The 25,492-nt window shown below is 40.3% G+C and overlaps 1 protein-coding gene across 3 annotated transcripts in view; it reads right to left on the minus strand.

The window, feature by feature from the left end:
• The window catches only part of LOC126980956 (2,4-dienoyl-CoA reductase [(3E)-enoyl-CoA-producing], mitochondrial-like), a 28,976-nt gene extending 4,369 nt beyond the window's left edge, over window positions 1–24,607 (minus strand). The window contains exons 1-8 of one of the 3 annotated variants that reach the window (XR_007733684.1): window positions 24,393–24,607; window positions 22,310–22,518; window positions 21,775–21,955; window positions 19,226–19,337; window positions 17,627–17,726; window positions 15,246–15,465; window positions 7,269–7,571; window positions 5,615–5,758 (exon numbers count right to left, since the gene is read on the minus strand). Coding sequence is in view for 1 of the 3 variants with exons in the window: in XM_050831424.1 (XP_050687381.1) it covers window positions 9,141–9,287; window positions 15,246–15,465; window positions 17,627–17,726; window positions 19,226–19,337; window positions 21,775–21,955; window positions 22,310–22,518; window positions 24,393–24,470 (1,047 nt within the window). In the remaining 2 variants the exon portion in view is untranslated. Of the gene's footprint in view, window positions 1–3,791; window positions 5,759–7,268; window positions 7,572–8,910; window positions 9,288–15,245; window positions 15,466–17,626; window positions 17,727–19,225; window positions 19,338–21,774; window positions 21,956–22,309; window positions 22,519–24,392 lie in introns of those variants that run through there. The other 2 variants (XR_007733683.1, XM_050831424.1) reach the window with 2 other exon arrangements.
• Window positions 24,608–25,492: the final 885 nt, after the last annotated feature.

The following is a 25,492-nucleotide window of genomic DNA, read 5'->3' on the forward strand; positions in this document are numbered from 1 at the left end:
TTCATTTATTTTGATATTGTGTAATGACAAAAGTTCATAATCGATACTTAGCACACTGAACCATCAGAGCCAAACGAAAAATACAGAGGAGGCGGTGGCCGAGTGGTTAGAGAACGGGGGTGGCGTCCAGGAGGACCAGAAGGGTTCGCGTCCTGCTCACCGCCACAAGCTGTGATTTTTTAGTCATCGCCGAGTGGCATAAGACAACCTACATACTGTCCAGAAGACCACCTATCAACCTGCACTCTAGATTCTCGCTAAAAAGAATATCAAAGATGAGCTCCGTGGGACAGAATGAGCCAAGCGAGGTGGCGCCTCTATAAACTTGGGTGGTGGTGGCCGAGTGGTCAGCGGGCGGGAATAGTGAGCCCGTCGACCAAGGTTCGAGTCCCACCGAAACACGATGTGATATTTCAACCATCGCCAAAGGGCGAAAGATTACTCACATGCATCCCAGATCTTCAGTCAACCCTAGCTTCAGCGACTAACGTTCAAGTGGAGCACCGTGGTGCACCATGGTCCAAGCAAGAGTACAACAAACATTTCCATTCACGCGTATAGGGATAGCCTACTGCTCTAAGGACAAGAACACAAATAAACAAATATTGGAGTACGCCATAGCAAAAGCAGAGAGTGACTACAATGTTGGGTACAAGAAAAGCAGTGTTGGACATCTCCTTGGGTTTGCTGTCACAAAAATCACATAGACTCACCTAGTAGGAACGTCGTGATGGAAAAAGTGAGACAGGAGTAATGCGGTGAAGCGGAGGAAAACGGAAGAGAGGGGTGGCTACATTCTAGGGGCTTTTAAATGTTTAAATGACCGCTCACGGCAAGGCCATCTTTAACCAGCATCTTCACTTTTTCATCCTTCACGCTGGTAAACTCTGGAAAAATCTTCCTTCATTTGTATTTCCTCCTGCCTACGACTTGAATTCTTTCAAGAGGAGAGTATCAGGACACCTCTCCTCCCGAAATTGACCTCTCTTTCGGCCACTCTGAAAGTTTTTTGTAGGAGCAGTGAGTAGCAGGCTTTTTTTTTTCAATATTGAGATTAAGGATTCTTTTTTTTTTGCCCTTGTGCTTTTTCCTTTGCTGTAAAGAAAGAAAAAAAAAATACAGCGTTGTGGCGCCCCGTGATACCTGCACCTGTTACAACTGTGGGCCAGGCAGCAGCGCACGCCGTTTTACGGGTATCAGCTACCATAGATAAGCATATTTTTACTGCGCAAAACAGTGGAACGCCTGCACTCGTCGAGCGAGCAACTCTTCCGGCCTCTGGGCCACCTATAGACTGTTAAGTTGCTCGCTCTGCTCTGCTTCGGGCTGCCATGTGCACCCGTTTCCCCGCCTGGCACCCCACAGTGACGGGCCGTCACATATGACAAAGGTCCGTTCCCCTTCTGAGGGGATTAATCTTCTACCACCATTGCGCAAAGCAGTGGCACGCCAGCCCTCGTCGGGCGAGCAATTTGGCCGGCCCCTCCGCCGGTAGTAGACTGCTTAGTTGCTTGGCACGTCGGGCGAGCAATTTGGCCGGCCCCTCCGCCGGTAGTAGACTGCCTAGTTGCTTGGCACGTCGGGCGAGCAACTTGGCCGGCCCTTCCGCCGGTAGTAGACTGCCTAGTTGCTTGGCACGTCGGGCGAGCAACTTGGCCGGCCCTTCCGCCGGTAGTAGACTGCTTAGTTGCTTGGCACGTCGGGCGAGCAACTTGGCCGGCCCTTCCGCCGGTAGTAGACTGCCTAGTTGCTTGGCACGTCGGGCGAGCAACTTGGCCGGCCCTTCCGCCGGTAGTAGACTGCCTAGTTGCTTGGCACGTCGGGCGAGCAACTTGGCCGGCCCTTCCGCCGGTAGTAGACTGCCTAGTTGCTTGGCACGTCGGGCGAGCAACTTGGCCGGCCCTTCCGCCGGTAGTAGACTGCCTAGTTGCTTGGCACGTCGGGCGAGCAACTTGGCCCTTCCGCCGGTAGTAGACTGCCTAGTTGCTTGGCACGTCGGGCGAGCAATTTGGCCGGCCCCTCCGCCGGTAGTAGACTGCCTAGTTGCTTGGCACGTCGGGCGAGCAACTTGGCCGGCCCTTCCGCCGGTAGTAGACTGCCTAGGCAGTGCCTAGTTGCTCGCCCGGCTCCTGCTACGGGCTGCTTCTGGGCGCCTGCCCGGGGAGCCCGTGCCTCCGTCGCTGCTCGACGGCTGTTACTCGTGTCTGTGGCGGCGGCGGAGGCATTCCCACCCCCGTAACGAGTTTTGCATTGCTCGCTCCTCCAGACAGGGCCGCCTTTTGGCCAAAGGCCCTGTCCCCTGTTAAGGGGTAAATCTTTAAGACAAGACAAGACTGCGCAAAGCAGGTGATGTCACTTATTGTGACTTCGTGAGCTTTCATATTCATCTATTTTTGTATATTTCATGGAGGCATAACTTACAATACTTATTTCAGTTTTACAGTGACACGAATTTGTGACTGTTTATTACAATAGAATTTCACTCAATAAAGTGAATCAGATGATATCCTTCGAAAATGGGAAGGATCCAGGTGCCAAATACTTTGAAATAGTCATATTCAACTCATAATAACGCATATAAAAAATGACTAACTACACCTACATGACGTTTTTTGTAAAAATAAAAAATTCAAACGCCTTTACTAGAAATATAACTTATGGGCAAATACAGTTACAAAACTTAAAAGCCAAATAATTTACATCCAAACTGAATACACTATTTGAAAGACAAATAAAAAGAGCAAAAATATACTGATATTTTTTGTTTTAAGTGACAGATTTTTTAATGTGCAAAAAAGACTTATAAAAGTAAAAATTCACTCATGAAAAAATATCATAATGTATATATAAAGCGATTGTAAAATGCTCTGCATGATTGTGGCAAAATGGTCACTTTTATCAAAGACAATAAATAAAAATCATGTTGGATAATATGTAAGTAGGGAGAGTTAAGAAATAATCATTATAAAAATTCCAGCAATAAAACAACAACAAAATTTACGAGAAACTTCTGATCCTACCTCTTTCAATCTTGGCCAAAGGTAAAAGGATAGGCTACTCCTTAGCCCACTACCGCCACTCGAGGCACAAAAAACAGTCCCTCCGCTAAGTTTGTACCCCACATTTGGTGATGTTAGGTGCGCCTATTCCATTTAGCCCAATATCTTGTGTAAAAAACACAATCTCATTGCTGCGGTCTGAAAATTCAGGTAAATGCCTGGCGGAAAACCCCCCCACCTACTCCAGACCATTGGATCCGTGTGTGTGATCATCTATGTAAATATCCCAGGTATAAAATAATAAGTGATTCCTATTTTGAGGAATACTTATCCGTACATCAATTACATGCCTTTATGTGTGTGTGTATATATATAGTATATATATATATATATATATATATATATATATATATATACACACATATATATGTATATATATATATATATATATATATATATATATATATATATATATATATATATATATATATATATATATATATATATATATATATATATATATATATATATATATATATATATATATATATATATATATATATATATATATATATATATATATATATATATATATATATATATATATATATATATTATATATATATATATATATATATATATATATATATATATATATATATTAATTTATTTATATGCCATTTGTCACTTATCACCTTTACATTGTTTCATATTCTAACGCTGTTCTCTTATAAGCACTCATGTACAGTTATATAAACGGAAAATATGACTGGAACACTTGACTCGACATACCTGCTTCTGCTCGCTGAAGAATGGAGAATGTGACTGCACTAAGATACACAACGCATGTGGTGTTGTAAGCTGATAACAAATTATATTGATTGATAAGATACCAGAAACCCTAATAAGAAAATTCATAAAAAATCAAGGCAAAGACTGATATTGTTTTATTACCAGCGATAAGCATAGTTCTCTGACTTTGATAAGAAATCTAATATTCTTTCATTTTGTGATTTCGTAACCAAGTAAAATGAATATATGCATGTGTCATCGTAATGCAATTTTCACAAATAAATAAGGCCATGGACCTGTAGTGACAAACTAGTCACATGTATTACATGATTATAAATTTTAATTTCCTAAGACTATTATAGTATAAGTAAAAGAATGTTTTACACAAAATCTAGCAAATTCATATTTATATTAATAAATTTAGAAATTTCAAAAAGTATAACAAAAATTCTAAGCAACTTATGAAAAACAATGATTTTACTTTGTGTATTCAAGCCTCTATAATGTGCTTGTCATAAACTTTATTTATTTATTTATTTATTTTTACAGCAAAGGAAGCAGTTTAAGGGCAGAAAAAAAGCCCACTAATCATTGCTCCTATAAAAAGAAGTATAGAGGAGTTGTCAAAAGAGGGGTTAATTTCAGGAGGAGAGATGTCCTGTTACTCCTCTCCTGAAGGAGGCCAAGTCATAGGCAGGAGGAAATACTGACGAAGGAAGCCTGTTCCAGAGTTTACCAGTAAAAGGGGTGAAAGAATGAAGATGCTGGTTACCTTTAAAAACTTGCTCTGCATTTGAATAGTCTTACATTTTCCCATTATAGCCACATATCAAATTTAACAGCCAAGGCTGGTGGGCTGGGAGGGGGAGAGTCATCAGAGCAGCAGGTCATATATTCACATATAGGACTGAAAATGTAATTTTTGCTATATTTTGAATTATAAATGGCATACATTAGGGTTGAACTCGCAAAGGCGAAGGCTTAAATTTATTGTAAGACTCCCCCTCATATGTGGTTCGCATACTACGATCACGCATATTAGGTGATCCTACTGTTTATCCTAGTATTTTGAAACCGATTTTATACTTCTGTTTACCCAATCTTTCATAGCCTGCAGTGACTTTGTAAATACCGTTCCTAATCAGGAAGAGACAAAGATGGACAAAAATAGTCAAGAATAAATTGGGCAAACATTTATTTCAGACAAAAATAATACTGGGGCAAGTATTACCAATAAACTTTGAGAGAACTGGGAAAAAGAATACATTTTTTTAATACACCGCATAATGAAGATAGTTCACTTCTAAAAACAACCAAAATAAAATAATGACCGTTCACTTCAGGGGAACATAGTCATATAGGGTAATCCCTCATTATACACGAATGTTAAGTTTCTAATTAGACCGTGCATAAGGAAAAGCCGTTTAAAACATTTCAAGTGCAATATGAAGTGAGTAATGGAAGAAGATTAAAGTTTACCCTCCTTTAATTAATCACCCTAACTATGGCTGGACTCGAACTGGCTTCCACAGCCGGATGTGAGGTTGAGAGGCATCCTGAAGGCATTATATCTGATCTGTACTCACCTGCGGCACCAGCGGCGAGAACGGTATTCACGGCCACCTTCAAGGGTAACTCAACAAACTTTGACGCTCCCGCACGTACTTTTAATAGTATTACCTATAAGATAAATTCAAGTGAGATCTAATAAATATGCAAAGTACAAAATTTATCCATTCATAAAATCATATATTTTATAGCTTAAATGAGTGAAATGTTTGCTTGACCTTATTAATTGCTAAGTTTATTAATATATCAACTATCTGACTACTCTTCTATTTCTTGGAATTCTTTTTTGCAGTCCGAATAATTTGGGCCATCACATCCCACTCTTCAGAACTGACTCGGCCCAACATGTTGAACATACCAGCCATGTACCGGAACTCCCCTCCATCTTGAGCCACAGTCTGTCAAGAGTCAGACACAAAACGACTTCAGAACACAAAAAAAATCTTCATAGATCTAATCATAAAACAAATCTGTATATCACTAACAGACGAAAAATTAGTCTTGCAGCAATAATTATGCAATGTAGAAATATATATGAATGCTAATCATGTTGACTGTAGTGTCACACTGATATGTTGATATTACGTATTTTAATAACTTAACAATAATTCATCCAAGGTCTCAACATGCCACTTCCAGAAATATTTTTGAAAATTACTCTCATTTCCAGAAAACGAGAATATTTGTAAATTTTGGCATTACATTGTGTTTAAGGGAAGGATCCGCCTCTTTTTACAAATAGCCCGAGCGTCCTCATATCGATATATGTTATGAAGAATAATACCCTGATGATGAATTATATGCATATATTGTGGGATAAGAAATAGCTAGAAGTAGAGTCCCTTGATAGAGAGAGTTCCGACAACCTAAGATTTGGACGCCATTATTGGCCCTGTTTTCGCCACGCTTTTCAAACGCTGGCACACGCTCTCTTTTGTATTTCTGTTTCACAGCCATACAGGTTAAGGAGCACTGGGGGAGGGAGAGAGGGAGGTAAGGGAGGAGGAAGGGGGGGACAGGGGAGTAGAGGACGGGAAGGGGGGGAGGGGGAGGGAAGGGTGCAACTTTCCGAGGGAGGAGGGAGGGGACAGTGAAGGGGGAGGAGATGAGTGTCATGTGAGAGAGAAGGAAGTGGGGGGTGGGAAGGAAGGAAGGAAGGGTGGTGCGACAGCTGCAGTAGCACTAGCCAGGGAGGAATGGTAGGGAGGATATGGGGGAGTGAAGGGGAAGGGGAGGAGGGGAGGAATCGGAGGAATTCTCCAGTGTTTGAGGGAAAACAAAAAATTACTAATATAGGAAAGTCATGACGGGAACAGTGAAATATTATTCAAACTGTCCAACATTTAAGACAAAACACGTCAACTGCAACTGGTAATAGCGAGACCTCGACCGTGGGAAAGCTCTAAGCACTGGCGTTTCAGGCCTCAGCGAAGAAACCACGTGGAAATTTCAACGAGTAGATAATTACAATAATAATAATAATAATAATAATAATAATAATAATAATAATAATAATAATAATAATAATAATAATAATAATAATAATAATAATAATAATAATAATAATAATAATAATAATAATAATAATAACAACAACAACAATAATAATAATGATAAAATAATAATAATAATAATAAATTATTATTATTATTATTGTTGCACATTTCTGTGAGCATGCCACGCTGCAAATGTCTTCGATAGTTTTCTAAGTACTGCAAAATATACTGCAGGATTTTTTAGTGCGGTCCGCAGGAGTGCAATATTTTCAGAAAATTTGCGGTAGTGCGGTATTTTTTAGTCTTGTCTTCAAGATTTTCCCCCTTAATAGGGGGACAGGGCCTTTGGCCAAAAGGCAGCCCTGTAAGAGGGAGCAAGCAATGCAAAGCTTGTTACAGGGGTGGGGGATACCTTCGCCACCGCCACAGACACAAGTAGCAGCTGTCGAGCAGCGACGGAGGCACGGGCCCTCCGGGCAGGCGCCCAGTAGCAACCTGTAGCGGTACACGGGCGAGCAGCCGACCAGTCGACTTGACTGCAGCGTGGGAGCCCAAAGCGAGGATGACCAAGTGGGTCAACCTCGCCACCGCAGAAGGGCCACCCAGTGCTGGCATTCCACTGGGTACTTTTTAGTGATGCGGTACTACTGCACTACCGCACTAAGTACCGCACTTGCCCACCTCTGACAGACTGAAGGAGATGGACTTGACGACACTGGAATAAAGAAGGGAGAGAGGAGATCTGAACACACTGTATAAGTTGGTAAATAAGTTTGATGAGGTGGATAGAGATGATCTCTTCTCTACTGCGAGAATGCGAGGGCTGAGAGGACATGGAAAGAAACTTAAATTAATAAAGAAACCTGTTCGGGTGACTTGAAAAAGTATAGTTTTCCACACAGATGTGTTAACACATGGAACAGCTTGTGGGGAGAGGTGGTGGAGGCGAACAGTGTCCATCAAATGAAGGAAAGGCTGGATGAATGTAGATATGGAGACGGGACTATTAGAGCTTAGCTCGGGCCCTGAAGACTACAAATAGGTAAACACACACACACACACACACACATATATATATATATATATATATATATATATATATATATATATATATATATATATATATATATATATATATATATATATATATATATATATATATATGTATTTAGTCATTGCTTTTGTCATAAAATTTGTGCCCCTTATGCTACAGTGAACTGAATTAGTTTTAATGTACCAATGAGTTCCTCCAAAAAAAAGTAGCTTGATGTTATTATTTTAATTCATTACTGAGCCTCAACACTTGACAAAGAATTTTTTATTTGTTTTTTATCTACCAAAGCACTGCTGATACAAATTACATCAAGTGTAAGTAAACTCAAGAGCAGATATTTACTCATACTTTCTTATGTACTGCTGGCCTATGTGATTAAATGAAAATGTGTAATGCACTTTAAAATTTTACTGCCTTTTCACCTTCATGGTGGCCCATTTTGCATCTTTTACCAGGAGTCTATTAGATCAATGAATGCCCTCCCCATAGCTAAGTACACCAACACTATTAGGTTCACACATATTTTACAATAAATTATACAATATTTATATCAAAAACATGTTTATTGATTATTATAATTTTAGTATTCTGAAAAATACAGAAACAATTATTAAAAACACAATAAAGAGCAACTTAAGTAGCATTGCTAGCAATGTTTCAGGTAATAAATGAATGATTTTTAATTGTTCTGAATAAAATGTTCTTAAAAATGGCAGCTTGATAAGAAAGCAAATGCAAGCAATATCAGAAGCATTACTATACCAGGCTCTAGATTCCTGGCGCCTAGGCAGGTTGGAAAGGTTGCAGCTGATTACCTGCACCGCTCTCTTGCGGACACTCGTGTCAGACCATATCTTGCATTTTCGAGTAAGACATGTTGCTATATTATATGCCATAGCTCACCCCATCCATATACGAGATAGCCAGTTTTGGTTCAACTCATCGTAATACCATTTTCTTTTTTGTTTTGTCGAGTTTTTAAAATACATCTTGATTCTACAGTCTGATGGTGTCAACCAAAACTGTCTATCTCGTATATGGGGTGATTTATGGCATATAATGTAGAAACATGTCTCACTCGAGCATGCAAGATATAGTCAGACGAGTGTCTGTGAGAGTGTGGTGCAGCCAATCAGCTGCAACCTTACCAACCTGCCTAGGAATCTAGCTTCTGTAAACCTGGTTAGTAATTTTTTTCTATTAAGAATTGAATGATTTGTTTCTATAGCTCTACAGTTTGGCTGATATGTGAAGTTTCTCCTTTCCTTTCTGTCTAATCAGTTTAGCAATCTCATTCCATCCTTCAGACGTCACATTTATTAGTGGATTAAACTCTCCAGACATGAAGCGCGATGACCCACCATCCATTGCAAGAGTCTGTAAGAATCAAATAACATTACCACAAAAAAAAAAAAAAAAAAAAAAAAAAATTATTGCTACTAAAGCTGCTGCAGGTTGAGAATCTCTTATCCGAAATTCCTAGGACCGAAAGTGTTGTGGATTTCGGAATATCTTATCTATCTGCAGGCCTTTTTGCAGGGCCAGATTATCCTATATGCCAAGCATGCCATGGCATAGGGCCCCCAGCACTGAGGGGCCCACAAAACCTGATAGACCCAACCCATAATTGGGCCCCCACATAATGGAAATCCCGGAAATGCCTGTAGCCTCAGGGAGATCAGTATGCTTCGTTGGACTGTTGATAAAAAAAAAAAAAAAAAATTAAATAAATAAAAATAAAAAAATAAATAAATAAAAATAAATAAAAAATAAATAAATAAATAAAAATAAAAAATAAAAATAAAATAGCAAAAACTTGTTTGTGTTGGCAACACAAGTCAGTGCTTGCAATTTCTTAGAACTTCTGCAGAAATTATATGCATATTCAGTTGGATCAACAAAGCGCTGGAATTTACTAACAAAGGGATTGTCACCTAATGAAAATGGTAGAATTCTAACCCTAAAAACATTATCTTCCTCACGTTGACATTTCCATTCTGAATCAGTGAAAGCACTGCACTTAAACTGCTCTAGCATCTATGGTATGTTAAATGAAATTGCAGACAATGAGGAACTAAAAGGAGATGCTCGACTTGGTGCATCAGTTTTTGCAGAGAAAATGTGCCTTCTTGAAAATGCATTATGTGTGTTCTTTGGAACAAGATCCTCCAGTGCTTTCAGAGAGCTAGTACTCTTCTCCAAAGCACAAATATTGATATCAACATGGCTGTATCATTGTTTCTATCACTTGAAAGTTCTGTTGCTGAGCTTCGTGGTCAATTTGATGAACTGGAGAAAGATGCAAAAAATCTCATGGAAAATGTTCAGCAAGTATATGTATCGGAAAAGATACGGAAGAGAAGATGGCAGCGTCAAGCTGATGATTCTGCTGAACCTGATGCAGATCTTCAAGATGCACAAAAATTCTGTGAACAGAGTTTTGTTGTCATCATTGACAAGTTACTTGCAAGATTAGCTCAACGTCGCCAGGCTTATCACAAGATATCTGATGACTTTGCCTTTAACAAGTCATTGATGGAGAATGATACTACTGCACAGCTGAGAGTTGATGTATCCAGCTTGGTGAAAAAATACATCAATGACTTGGAACCCCACTGCGAGGATGAATTTGAAACATTCTCAGAATTTGTAACTCATTTGAAGTTGGATCGTGATCCTCATGTCCTGTTAAAATACTTAAGGAAGAATCCAGTTGTAGAGTCAACATTTGCCAATGTTTCAACTGCTCTGCGACTGTTCTTAACATTACCAGTCACAGTCAGCGAAGGTGAACGTTCATTTTCCAAACTGTCTTTGATTAAAAACAGATTTCATTCAACAATGACTCAAAAACAACTGAATGCTTAGTCTGTTATGTCAATTGAAAATGATGTCACCTCTTCAATGACATTTGAAACCACCACTGAACAGTTTTCACAAGAGAAATCAAGAAAACGGGCATTGGTGGAGCTGCCATAATTACCTATGTACATAAGTATGGTATGTATGCTGCTAATAAGTATAGAATATAAAGAAAATAAAGATGATGACAATCTGTATTAAATATACTGTATCATTAATTCATTCTGATGTTTCAATAAAATATGAAATTGTCCAGATCTTGCCTAATTTATTAATTCAATGGGGGGCCCAAAACTGTGGGTGGCGTAGGGCCCAATGCAAGCTTAATCCGGGCTTGCCCTTTTGACATTTTCAACAATATCTTTACACCACAGAGCACACAACACGTGGTAATCACAATGAGTAATGAGCGAAGGTGTTACTGTGATGACTGCTGACAACAAACTAACGCATAGCAGCACACCACGGGCGAGATTCTCGAAGGTTACGCTGTCGTAAGCCTATGTGGTCTTAACTTAAGTGGTCCTTACGATCAAGGTAAAGAGAATGGAAGGCAACTCCATCAAGGGGATGGCGAGGAACCTAAATTTGTCTCATCTGCACATGACGTCAGGTGAAGAGGGGACTGGGTTCGGGCATGGACGAGAGTAGTAGTAGTAGTCGGTAGGGAGTTTCGCCTTTGTAACGGCACTCCCTGATGTGTCTCTACTGTCTGGGTCTATTATTTTCCTCTTTTTCTTTCATTCTTTTTTCTCTTATTGTCCAAAACTTGTGTACTGTTGCTTTTGTTTCTTCCATGTGTTCATTTTCAAATAAAAAATTTCCAATGATGTCATCCTCTTCTTCCACGTAAGGCTGCTGCAGCCTCACACACGTTTTTCTTTCCTCTGCACAGGCCGGGCACCAGAGCAGGAAGTGTCGCAGGTCTTTGTTTTCAGCTTCGCTTATGTCGCACTTGGTTTCCTCTTGCCGGTGTCTGTTCCTGTCTTTTAGTTGCATGTTATTTGTCCTGCATCTGAATAGCGCTTCTGAGGCTTGGTTGTTGGTGTATACCTCCTCTTAGAGGTCAGTCTCACGTCCATCAGTCTCTTGATCTGAGCTCCTCACTCACTCAATAGGAAACTTTGCTTAAGTGTGTTTTCTTTGAATATGCCAACTTTTTGTATTGTGCGCGGATGTCAATCAGTTTCTCTGAAAGGAAACAGTAATCTACGATTTCATCGGCTCCCAAGAGATCAAGAACTTAGAAAGAAATGGATGGAAATTTGTGATATAAAAAATAATTATTCTCGAGCAGATTCTGTTGGTTTTGTGTGTAGTTGTCACTTTGAAACTACAGCTTTTGAACGCAACCTAAAATACGACACACACACACACACATTCTCTCTCTCTCTCTCTCTCTAATATATATATATATATATATATATTATATATATATATATATATATATATTATTTATATATATTTTTTTTCATTTCTCTGCCCTCTCTCTGCTGAATAATTCTCTCTGCCCCTCTTTTATTCATCTAACTTGGGCTTAATGAACTTCAGTGAATTGAGGTGAGGTGAGGAGTTGACTTAACTTTCCCTGTTTTCTTCTTTCTTTTGCCTTTCTTTAGGGTCTCATTTCAGTAGTGGTGAGCTAGGCCATTTCAGTCATTCCACTGGTTCATTTGATTTACAAATGACACTTGCATCTGATACATTGTGTGACCATATGCTGGGAATGTGTAGACTCTCTCTCTCTCTCTCTCTCTCTCTCTCTCTCTCTCTCTCTCTCTCTCTCTCTCTCTCTCTCTCTCTCTCTCTCTCTCTCTCTCTCTCTCTCTCTCTCTCTCTCTCTCTCTCTCTCTCTCTCTCTCTCTATCTCTCTCTCTCTCTCTCTCTCTCTCTCTCTCTCTCTCTCTCTCTCTCTCTCTCTCTCTCTCTCTCTCTCTCTCAAGATGTATATTATTCAATTTTTCTTGCCTTCCTAACTGGGTGAATACCTAATATATAATGAATATTGCAGGGTGCAGCTGATGTATTAGTTGAAGTAACTGCGCTCACTACTTCAGTGGCACGGGGCAGGTAGAAAAGTTAAGAAATTGTGATTTATGATTCGTGGCAAAATTACCAATATAGCGATGACACTACCTTTTAAGGTAGCGTGCGTGACGTTGATGGTAAGTAGATGTGACCCTTACATGTCAAAGCAGCGTGAAACTTGGGGTGATAAGCATGAAAGTCGGGATGGTAAGAATTTAGGACTAACTGCGAAACTCGAGAGGGTTTGTTTAAATAACGCGATTTTAAATAACGCATCATCTCCAGGAACGTAACCCTCGCGTTAATTGAGAGGTAACTGTACGTGTAAAAAAAAAAACTTAAAAAATATCTTGTGGCAATAGATAAAAAAAAGTTGACCTGATTGAGCAAAACCAATGTGATTTTTGGATTCAGCACAGCATAATTGTCCTAAATCAGCTAAAAAACTTAGACGATAAATTTGTTGTTGGCCAGTGTTATACTATTAAAGTCAATTATGGGCTCAGGATGTTATGTAAGTTGTTTTTTACCTATATTCATATATAGTTGCTTATAGTTGCCTCCCCATGCATCGGCTGGTGCAGGGCCGCGAGATCCCGAAGCCACGCGTGTAGTGTGGCACCATATGCCACGTCGTTCCAAGTCACTGACCCGCGGAACGAAACTATTATCAGCAAATGCCATATGTACATCCGGTTCTACTCCTCACTTGCGGCACCAATGTGGGAAATAACCTCAGCTTTCGAGGCTAATGATGATCACCAATAAAAATCAAAGGAAAGTGAATTACCTGGAATATTCCCTTACTCCTATCTCAAGTTTAGACAAAATAAAAATTGGCCAACCCTAATCTGCTATTTAGCTGTGGATATCAGAGACTCAGAAGATGTAGTGAAGGTATCAGTGGAATCCAGCGGTGGTGGCAATTCCAACGTGACTGGCAGCTTGGTACGAATACACGGGCTAGGTCTGGGTATTTGACGGTCACAGCCTGGTTTTCTTTTGGTGTATTTCTCAAGTTATGAGAATGTTGATAGCGCGGGGAAGGTATACTTCATATGGAGTCTAGTGTCAAAAAGCTAGGCGCTGGCTATCCAGGCCTCTCATGTTTACAAGGGTTGTCATGTCAGCAGGTGCCATGTTGACAAATGAATCCTGATTACGTTTGAAACATTTTTCACGCCGCTTCTAATTATTTTTCATGGTAAAAAACTATTACCACTTGTTACTTAATTCTAGGTGAATTGTATTAGATCAATAATGGCAAAACATACAATATATACATATGGAATGATTTCCACACTCATCCAAGGTGGCAAACCTGATCTTTCCAATTTTTCTCATATTATGTCAAGTTCCTCTAGCTTAGCGCATTTTTTTTTTTTTTGTTGCTGCTCTCTGATTTTACTACAGGTTAAGAATCCTTTATCCGAAATTCCCAAATCCGAAAACCTCCAAAATCAGAGTTTTTATGTAATGCTGACATGACACGTCACAAATGGAAAATTCCACAATGTGATGGGAAGATTCCACCACAGTCAGCTGTTGTGTGCTGCTCAGGATTGCCAGGTCCACAGTTTATGTGCCCAACTGGGCAGGTAAACCTACTGCTGCGTCAACACCTTGGGCGTAAAATATCTGCACGCCACCACTGCAGGTTTTGGGCGGCTTTTGGGATGGGATTGGGGGGAGAACACAGTACACAACCTGGCAACTGGTGCTGCTATGCGTTAGTTTGTTGTCAGCAGTCATCACAGTAACACCTTCGCTTGTTACTCATTGTGATTACCGTGTGTTGTGTGCTGTGGCTTAAAGATAGTGTTTAATGCTTAAGATGTCAGAAAGGCCTGTATATTCCGAAATCCAAAAAAAATCTGAAATCCGCAACACTCTCGGTCCCAGGGATTTTGGATAAGGGATTCTCCACCTGTATATTGTCCTGATATTTTTTTCTGTGTGGAGACCACAACATTGCTGCATATTCCAATCTTGGTTGAATCATTGACACAATCATCTTTTTTCATCATGTTCTCATCCATGAAGTGGAATGGCATTCTCATGTTTCTTAGGATCTTATATGTATCTTTTAAATTTGCCTGTATGTTTCTCTTGTGAAAAAGTGTTTTGAAATATAACACCTGAATTATTTTCCTTTTGTACTTTGTTGGTTTGATTGCTCAGTACTTCATAAGTTCAGCTTGATCCTCTGGTTTCTTTTTCCAATTCAAGAGTGTGAATGTTGCAAATAACAAGTGGATGAGCTAGGAGAAAGGAACTCCTGCTTCTACTAACCCATCAATGGGATATCCCAGAGGAAAATGGGCATTATGTATAGACAGATGTAATTGTCATAAGCTAAGAAAATGTAATTTTTAAAAATTTAAGTAAAGTATACAACTAATCTTTCGAAGGGGGTATTACCTTAGAACTATAATTATCACTTACCTCTCCTGATATCCATGATGAATAATCTGACACAAGGTAAGAAGCCAGATTAGCTAATTCTTCCACTTCCCCCATCCGCCCTGCTGGAATGCGCTTATGGGCTGCCTTAGCAAATGAACCAGTTGGGTCCAAGCGGCTAAATGCCCCCTCTGTTTCAATGGGTCCTGGAGCAATACAGTTGAAACGCATGCCATATCTTCCCCACTCTGCAGCCAGAGACCTGAAAAAAAAAAAAAATTAAATAAATAAATAAATAAATAAATAAATAAATAAATAAATAAATAAAGGTTTTCAGCTTTATTCCCATGTAAATTTTATTGAGAGAAGTTGGCAAAGAAAGAAGTCTCCAGTTTCCTGTGTATATATATATGTACTTTTTACCTGCAATATGATGCCTCGTTGCTCCTCTTACTAATGTAGTTTTCTACAAATTCATCACATTCATCTTCTATCCATGTGACATCCCAATATAAGTAAAAAAGTTGGGTCATAGGTTCATGTCACCACAGTACTCATTTCCGTTGCATTGGCCCTTAAGCCTGTGGTGGATAAGAACCCATTACTCTACCTTCCCCAAGTTTCCTCAAGTACCCTTTTTCAACCAGCCCAAAAGGTAAAATGAGCAGCAGGGTGAGCTGTGTGTCCAAGCTGGGATTCAAACCCGGGTCCACGGATTTGTAGCTAGGCACATTAACCCTTTCACTGTGGCTGGGCCGAGAGCACGGCTTAAGGTATATCCAGGAATGCCAAGCAGGCTAATTTTGAAACGTCACACTGAATATACCTACATATCTATAAGCCATAAAACTAAACACAATCATCATAAGGGGAATTAAATGGCGCACAAAGAAAAACATAAATTCACAGCTAATTTTGAGGTGGATACATAAACTTGCGAGAAATATGCAGTACCAAGTTGAACATTTATTCACTGAATTTATCTATCTATATCTCTGATGCCCTGCTCCCCCACGGGAACTTCCCTCCTGGGGGTGGCTGTGGCAGAAGTGTCTCCATCTCTCCCTGTTCTGGCACTCCCTCTCAGCACACTAAATCCTGCTACTTCCAACTCTCTCACTCCAATACTCACTCACCCTATTGATCCACTTCAGAGGTAGTCTTCCCCTGGCACCCCCTCCCTCAACCCTTCCCTCATACACTCTCTTCACGAATTCATTCTCATCACGTGTCCAAACCATCTCAGCGCACCATGCTTCACCCACTCCACCACCCCACAATCCACTCTTTTCACTGTCACACCCATACCAAACTGCTCATACACGCTTTCATTACTTTCTCCATCCATTCCTGACACACCACATGCACCTCTTATATAACTCATTTCCACTGCACATATTCTCAACTGCTGTGCTGCATTCCATGTCCATGTCTCTGATGCATATGACAGAGTTGGCACGATAATATTATTCCTTATTTCCCTCTTTACCTCCATGCTCACATTTCTTTAAAATTCTTTTATTCCCATATTTTAGTACTGATGGGTATATAGGCTTGTGGGGAGAAGTGCAGGAGGGGGAAAAAATTAGGATGTGGAGCAGAAAATAACCATTTCACACAAAACAAGGACACATTGCTGAGAGACAGTGGGGATGGGGACGCATCATCTCATTGCACTGGTTTGATATGGACAGCCTATTTCTTCTACCAATATTTTTGTCAGTTGTTTGTTTGTTGTGTGTGTGTAATTACCTAGTTGTTGTTTTACAGGGCAGGGATTATGCTCGTGTGGTCCTGTCTCCATATCTGCATTTGTCCAGCTTTTCCTTAAAGTTGTTCACACTCTTCGCTGATACTACATCCTCACTTAGTCTGTTCCAAACCTCTATATTTCTTTGTGAGAAGCTATATTTCTTTATGTCTCTCAGGCTAAGGGTTGAGGGTTTGTCTTTGAAATTTGAGGCACTAAACCCATTGTAGGAACACCATATTTTAACCTATTGGTGCATATTTGGCCAGTTTATTCAGTTTATGTTTGTTAAGCGATCTAGCCCCTATTTAATGTGAAAACGGTAATTTATTCTCCAATTTCAGGCGAGAGGGACGTTTTTGCTGAGGGGGGATCGCAACAAACCCAATCAAGACACGCAGAGCAGAATCCATGCAATTCCATGCAATTTGTATGGGTGCCCACTAGTTATTATCATTGTTACTATTATTATCATTATTATTAGTAGTAGTACTAGTAGTAGTCATAGTGGTAGTACTATTGTATCATTATTCAATGTCATTATTACCATTGTGCAAGCAGACAAAGTATTTATCTGTGTGCAGTGTGATGATCTGCTGATCAAATAATTTTGATCTACAGCTCATACTTTGAAGAACCTTGCTTTAAAAACATGGAGAATTCATATATTTACCTTGTTAAGGCTTCCACTCCTGCTTTGGCTGAAGCACTTGGTGAAACAAAGCCAGAACCAGACCGAGTGTATGTTGTTGTAATGGAAAGGAAAACTCCTCCTGTGGAAAAAAGAACATTATTTATCACACACAAATGAATGTGGACTGAATTTCTATAATGAAAATATGAAGCGCTCTTCAACAAGAAATGTCAAAATAAGGTAGTATGTAGGTCCATCAAATTCATCTTCTCAAAGTACTCAGCTGAATGAGCTCTCTGCCCATCCAACTTTGAGTTGAGCCAACCATCTTGTGTTCAGAAAAAAAAGTCACATAAGAGAGAGGCTTGGAGTGGTGTTCCTTTAGTGGTCAGTAAGCAGGTTGAAGGTCATCTCCACTGAAATGACCCTTGATGGTCTTTACAAGACTCCTGATATAAGTCTCCTTGTATCACCCCAGGAGATCTCTAATCCTATGTGACAGAGCCCTACATTGGTCACGATTTCCTGCAAGTCTGGCAGCACGACCCCATCCCCCAAAATCCACACTTTGACCTCAAGTGCTCTCTTGAATGCATTCTTTTGCAGCTTAAGAGTGTTACATTTTTAAGGCATATCTCATTTCTACAAGGTCATCAAAAATTGTGAGCACATCAAACTGACTGGAAATTGTTATTGCATACTCATGTGCACACACTATCAGCTTCTCAAGATGAAACACAAAATGGTAAACTCTTATAATACTTCATGACCTGACAAGACGCATGAGTGTAGCAACAACTCTACAGTAGGTTGAAAAGAATTTTATATTCTGATATACCCTGCAATTTTGAGGTGCTTATGAGGATGTGGTCAATCTCCTTAGCTGGTACCCCTGCAACATGTCTTTACCATGTCCAGCGGTGGAGGTCTGGTTTCCAAATCGAACATGAAATTCTTAACTTTCTAGAGCTTACAGAATTTATGAGAAGATTGTTGTTGTTCCGAGTACCAGAGCCATTGGGAACAACACACCTCATAGCTACCTGTCTCAGGGTCAATAGTAGCATCAAAGTTCCCCAAAAGAATGTGTGCATCATGAGCGGGGGACTGGTCTAATATGGAGTTAAATTTGATGTAAAACACCTCCTTCTTTTCAGCTTCACACATCTTAGTAGGAGTGTACACTGCAATAAGAGATATAAAGCTTAAAGTGTGTTTTAACCAAAGTAACTTTTTTAGGGCAACCTGCTGCTCGCCCTACTTAAATGTGACACACACACACACACACACGGCCAAGATGGCAGACAGACACAGCTGAACTCCTGACGTGTCTTCATACTATCATCCAGCTGCGCGGGAACTGAACCCTAGACGCGGAAATTAAGGTGGGAGCTGTGCTAGGTGGTAATCGTGCTGTCCCGAAGTATTAAAGGCTGAGAACAAAGAATAACACTGAATAATGAGCGAGGAGAAGGCGCGGGTGACGGCATCATCGCCACCGCCGGGTTTGTTTACACCGGTAAGCAGGGGAGCCAGGACAAGGGACAATGAATGTGAACCTCCTAAACTAGTGATTTACTATGCAACCAGAGTTCTAAGAAGATGCTATGTATCAATTTAAATGTTGTCACTACTAACCCTTCTCTGCTTTGATGAGTCTCTTTCCTGCCTCTAGAGTGACATATGCTGTACCATTCAGTACAATGTCTGTGATGGTCTTCCATGCATTGGGACTGAGTCTCTCCGAGGGCTGAAAAAGAATATTTCTAAAACATACGCAGTCACCAACTTGTAAAAAACTACATTAAACCCCTACCAACCTTAAGCTCTCTAACCACAATATTAAGTTTTACACACTAAGACAGCAACATCGGGTTTTTCACTTCTGTACTTAATCTCTTCATCCAAATTTCTGTTCTCAGCCACTGTCAAACCTAAGTACCAGGGTTGGTGGTTTAAACCAATAAAAAAAACAAAAAAAATGGTTTAAACCAACTAATAAAACCATTTTTTTTCTTTTGTGTGTATCTTTGTTAGTTTCATCAGTATTGTGGTTTTAACTATATGTAAGATTTTAATTAGGTACAGCAGGGTTGGTGGTTTAAACCAGGGGTGTCAAACTCAAAACCCTTCGAGGGCCAATTCATACTCTGAAGTGCCGTCATGGGGGTCAACAAGGGTAGATAATGCATTGACAAGATTGAAGTTACCGTGATACCGCGGGCCATTTATGACTATCCCGCAAGCCATGAGTTTGACACCCCTGGTTTAAACCAAAAACCATCATTTTTCTATACACTGTTTGCTCTGTTTCTGTAATTAAGTATGTTCAATATACAGTATGTATCAATTTAAATTACATGTAGTTCAGCGTATGAGTATCTATATATTTTCAGCATTATGAGGTCTGACAAGAGAAGGATTTAGTGTATCATCTTATCCTCCCACTCACCCTCACATCACCTTCGCTGTATGGCACTGTTCAAGCACTGGAATGGTAGACACACGCACACGTTGCATTATTTCAACACTTTTAAGACTTGCACATCTTTTAAATGCGTATTATCTTAGCCTTTTCTTGGGAGTTACAAGCCAAGACTCCTTACATAGGACCTGTTTTCGCGCCAAACTTGCGCGTCCCTCACAGCGGCCTCCTTCACTCTAGCTTAGTTAAAACACCATTTTGGTCTTTCATATCTTGTTTCCAATCAAGCACTGTCCACTCCCTCCACATTCCACACCATCGCATCACCGACGCCCCTGTAACTAATGTGTGCAGCAGTAGATTACAAGGATGCAGAGGAGTTCTTTGACTCAGAAACCAACTCCTATCAGCACATTTTAAAGATTTCTGGCTTCCTTTCTTTGATGCCACACTGTGAGGGGAGAATACGATACGAACGGCTTTATTTACTCCTAAAATTACGTTAAAATGGCCTCTCAGGGTCTTTACAAGCACGATGACACTATTCCATTAATGTTTGTGTATGTCACTTTCCACCCTTTCTCCTTTTCTTTTAGATTCTTTCCCTCCTTCCTCTCATCCCTATGAACCACCTTCTCACTTTCATATCCATTACTCTCCCAAAAAACTCCTTCTTCTCTTCTGATCTCTTCTCATTTAAATCACTCACCTCACCTCTAAGTTCACTCAATTTAACTCTTTCTTGTTCATTCAGATCTTTTCTCAGCCACATCATTTTGGTGTCTTTTTCTCCTGCCAGCTTCCAAGCTCCTGCCAGGGCCTCTTCACTGTTCCTGACACCCCTGCTACCTTAGAGCCTAAACCAGGACCCTTCCAAAAGGCTGACTTTGATGGGTTCAGCAATGAAGCTGATAACCTCCTTGCCGAGTTTGTGGCACACCGGGGTGGGCAGGAATAACATTCACCCAAACCTCGGAGCCCCATTTCCCATACCAGAGCATGCAGTATGGCATGGTACAATTCCTTTATTATAATTCATACCAAAGAAAAATTTAGTACTGTAACTTCATACCATACCATACCCATGTATTGCCTTCATACTGTATTAATACAATAAAATATCATACCGCACTTGATAGCGTACCTCACAGACTTCCTGGAGAGGGCTGTGAGGCCACACTTTCCTAACCAAACACAGCTTAGTGACCAAGCTTCTGAAGTCAGGGTTCAGGTCATGATAAGGTGGGTTAATTACTGTTGCTACTCTAGAGGCCTCCCCTCAGGTCTGGTCAGGGAGCTGAGACAGGTCCACACCCAGACTCAAGCAGCAGTGGCTTGGTGTGAAAAGGCATGAAAAAGATACAGAAAAATCATTCTTAACTTTGTACTGTACTGTACTATGATGACTCTTTTTACCATGCTATCCTATTGTATGTTTACCATTCATACCTTGCCACAACCTACTTTTGTACCATACTGCACCATAACCTCTGCCCCCTACGTATCTGAAGGTTACCAGCAATGTAAGAAATTACATTTGCATTCTATTGTACAGTAATAAGCTGTTTGTTACTACTGCCACTAAAAGTTAGAGAAAAGGAGGAAAAATGGGAGATACAATAAGTAAGGGAAGTCAAGGAACCAATAAGAATAAATCCCATGAAGTCTATTGTTTGGCTATTACAAACTTTCTATATCACGGGTTTTGTGGCCCCAATTAGGTGCAGCATATGAGGGACAGGTAAACATATTGATACTTTACCGATATGAAGTTGCCAGCAGCATTATTGATGATGATGTTAGGAAGACCAAATTTAGCTTCACACACATCAAGAGCTGTCGATACAGCAGAAGGATCACGAATGTCCATTTGCACTGCAACAACAGGGTTCCCAGTTTGACCTGATATTTCAGCTGCAGTTGTCTCCAGAACAGAGAGGCGTCTGAAATGGCAGACAAATGAAAAACACGTGATTTTGAGCATTGGATCTATGAAAAGCTAAAACTTGATCTATAGAAACTGCCTTTTGCCTCTAATGGTGATAGAATGCATTAATTATTGCTCCATATTAAGCACATGTCCAAGTAGCAGATCAAAAAGTGGCCCTAGAATTAAAGGTTTGTTCCAGAGGAAAATGTGAAGCAATTTACAATATGCAAACTCGCCAGAAACAATGCTTGTGTAAACTGAGAGGTACCTGTATGCCTTGAGTTGCAAAATGTTTGAGGAAATTGATTTATATAAGCAAATAAGTAAGCACATTAAATATTACTTTAATATTTATCACTATTATTACCTGGCAGCAATGACAACATTTGCCCCTAACAAGCTGAGCAGAGTTGCCATTCCCTGTCCCAGGCCAGTGCCACCTCCTGTGATGAAGGCAGTCTTTCCCTTGAATGTGTCCTTTGGCAGCATGGCAGATTTTACAGGAGGAAAATAGCTTGCCTGAGGGCCTTCACCTTCCTTACTCAGAGCACCTGATGTGTGAATTCTTTGTAAGCCCTGGAAAAAGGTGCAAGTTTACAACCAGGAACAGACCTTGCTCAATTCTTATCCTGTTTTTGCATGGTAACATGTATATTTCATAATAAACTTACCTCTTCAGTAACAAAATAATAAATTCCACTTAACCCTTTCCATCCGTGACACAGACGTCAGCATCACAGTATGGAAAGGGTCAAGAGGAAATGGAAGAGGATTAATTCTCTTCTAAACCTATCAATCCTCCTCTAAATTCCTCTTAATCCTCTTCCATTTCCTCTTAAGAGGTTTAGAAGAGGATTAAGAGGAAATGGAAGAGGATTAAGAGGTTTAGAAGAGAACTAACCCTTTCCGTAAGGTGACGCTGTCGGACGCCCGTAGACGTCGCCGGAGTGAAGGGGTTAAGTAAAACATCAGTTTAGCACAAAATTGATTAATATGTCTTTAGTATCTAGCTCATGCTAAATCAACATCCTACAGTACTACACTTGCTGCAGAGTCACTAATGATTCTTGAGAGCTCCTATAGGAACTTTGAAAGGGGAAAAAAGGGAAAAATTTTCATGTTTTTAAGCTGTTTTATTAAAAAAAAAAAAAAAAAAAAAAAAATCCTCCGACGCTGGGGTGGGGAGGAAATTACAAAATACCAAAACGCTGTACAGGTTAACTGTGAGAACGCAGGGGCTGAGAGGACATGGAAAGAAACTTATTAAAGGAACCTGTTTGAGTGACTTCAAAAAGTATAGTTTTGCACATAGCACATGGAACAGATTGCGGGAAGAAGTGGTGGAGGCGAGCAGTGTCCATCAAATGAAGGAAAGGCTGGATGAATGTAGATATGGAGACGGGACTATTAGAGCTTAGCTCGGGCCCTGAAGACTACAAATAGGTAAATACAAATAGGTAAATACACAGACACACAGAGGTTGGACAAATATGGACAAGGAGACAGAACTATCCGAGCTTAGCTCAGGCCTTGTAAAACACAAAGACTTAGGAATTATAATACAAGATACACTGACACCTGAGAAGCACATAAATAAGATATTCGGAAAAACATATAGTCTGCTGCAAAATATTAGAGTGGCATATCAATACTTGGATGGGGACATGATGAAAAAAATAATAACATTGATTAGACCAAGGTTAGAGTATGTACGGTAGCGGTAGTTTGGTCACCCCACAAGAAAAAGGACATAAGGAAATTTGAAAGGATTCGAAGGACTGCAACTAAGATGGTACCAGAACTATCAAGTCTGTCTGGACCTGCCCCCCCCACATGTATATGTGATTTATTTCTGCGAGGAGGTATTTCTCGCAACACCGACTGCACCGCCGCCGCGGCCACTGCCAGAGGACGCTGCGCTTTCGTGAATATTATCCCCTATTTTCAACAATAAAGTCCTTGAATTAGATTTTGAAAGTGTTTCCATGATTGTTGAACGTTTGTAGAAAAGCTATATGAAGAGCTAGTGATGTTTCATAAGGTAGGTAATGAAATACTGGCACGGTACTAAAACAAATCTTAACCGGGACATGTATTTAGTCCCTTACCGTAACTATAATATGGAGGTGTAATATCGTATTTTGGAGGCGCGGAATGATTCTCCACAATTACCTTCAGACCACTATATCTGAAAGCCTCTACAAACAAGCTAAGTCCCGCTGGTTATTTCTTATTCCAGAGGGCCCTCGGGGTGGGGACCGATCAGTTGGGTGCTTGGCAGGGGCAAAAGGCCCAACACTCAAGGTGAGTGTGTGTTCGGCCTATGTGTAATGCATAAAATCACCAATACTGAACAACTAACAGTTTCTATAAAAATTTTGTCGAGTTAGTTTTTAGACTAATTAGTATAATTACTACGTAAGCCAGCTCTCAGCTGAAACATTGCTTACCGGAAATTGATCCTTTGATTGTCTCAGCAAAGACAGCATGAAACTTGGCCTAGTACCGATACACCGTAATGATGCCATGTTAAGTGAATTCTATACGTCTTACGAGCTTTAGCCAAGTGCAAGACGTAATCTTTCAACCTCCACTATCACCGTGAGTCGAGTTGACGGTCGGGAGGTTTTCGCCTTTGTAACGGACCTCCCCTGCTGATGTAGCTCTTCACTGTCTGCCAGTGTCTGGGTCTGTTGTTTTCCTGTTTTTCTTTCTTTCTTTTTTCTTTTATCATCCAAAATTTCTGTATTGTCGTGTTTGCCTCTTCGATGTAATTATTTTCAAATAAGTATTCCCCGATGATGTCGTCATTATAGGTTGCGTGCACAACTTGATCAAATTCAAGCTCAGGCCTCAGGGTCGAGTTGGAGGCAAAACAAACCGCGCTTCTTCTTCTTTTGATCCGTTCCGCGTTGGTGCCGCAAGACAGACTTTCTGCTGAAATGCCATCCACTTGTGCAGTGCGGGGGTGCGCGGCAATAAAGCGAAAAAGTTCCCTAACAAGTCGTTTTAATTACAGACTACCATGCAGCTATACTCCAACCTGATAGCAACTCCGTTGCAATGGTGAACAGTTATAGAGAGAGTCCCGATATAGGCAGCCCTGTGTATAAGGCTGCTGCGCGCCATTTTTGGCCTTTCGAGCACCGCGCCGACTTTTAACTGAGGTAATAAAAACATAATTTTACCTATTTTGGAAGCGGATTCGGCCGGTTTTTAATGTAACAATGCCTTGCTGCCTAGCCTTCGGCTGTAGCAACATGCCACAGAGGGGACAGTTTTGGTCCCCACCATGCAAAGGACATTGCTAAATTAGATGGTGTTCAGCGTCGGGCAACAAAAATGATCCCTTCCTTGCGCAACAACTCTTACGAAGAAAGGCTTTCCACCATTAATATGTTCTCTCTAGAGAAACGTCGCCTCTTAGGAAAATTGATCGAATGTTTTAAAATACTTAATGGTTTCACGAATGTAGACAGATCAACATTGTTTATGATCGATGACACTTTGCGTACGAGGAACAATGGCGTAAAACTCAAATGTAGACAAG

This window comes from Eriocheir sinensis, chromosome 46 (assembly GCF_024679095.1).
Source record: "Eriocheir sinensis breed Jianghai 21 chromosome 46, ASM2467909v1, whole genome shotgun sequence".
Classification (NCBI taxonomy): Eukaryota; Metazoa; Arthropoda; class Malacostraca; order Decapoda; family Varunidae; genus Eriocheir; species Eriocheir sinensis.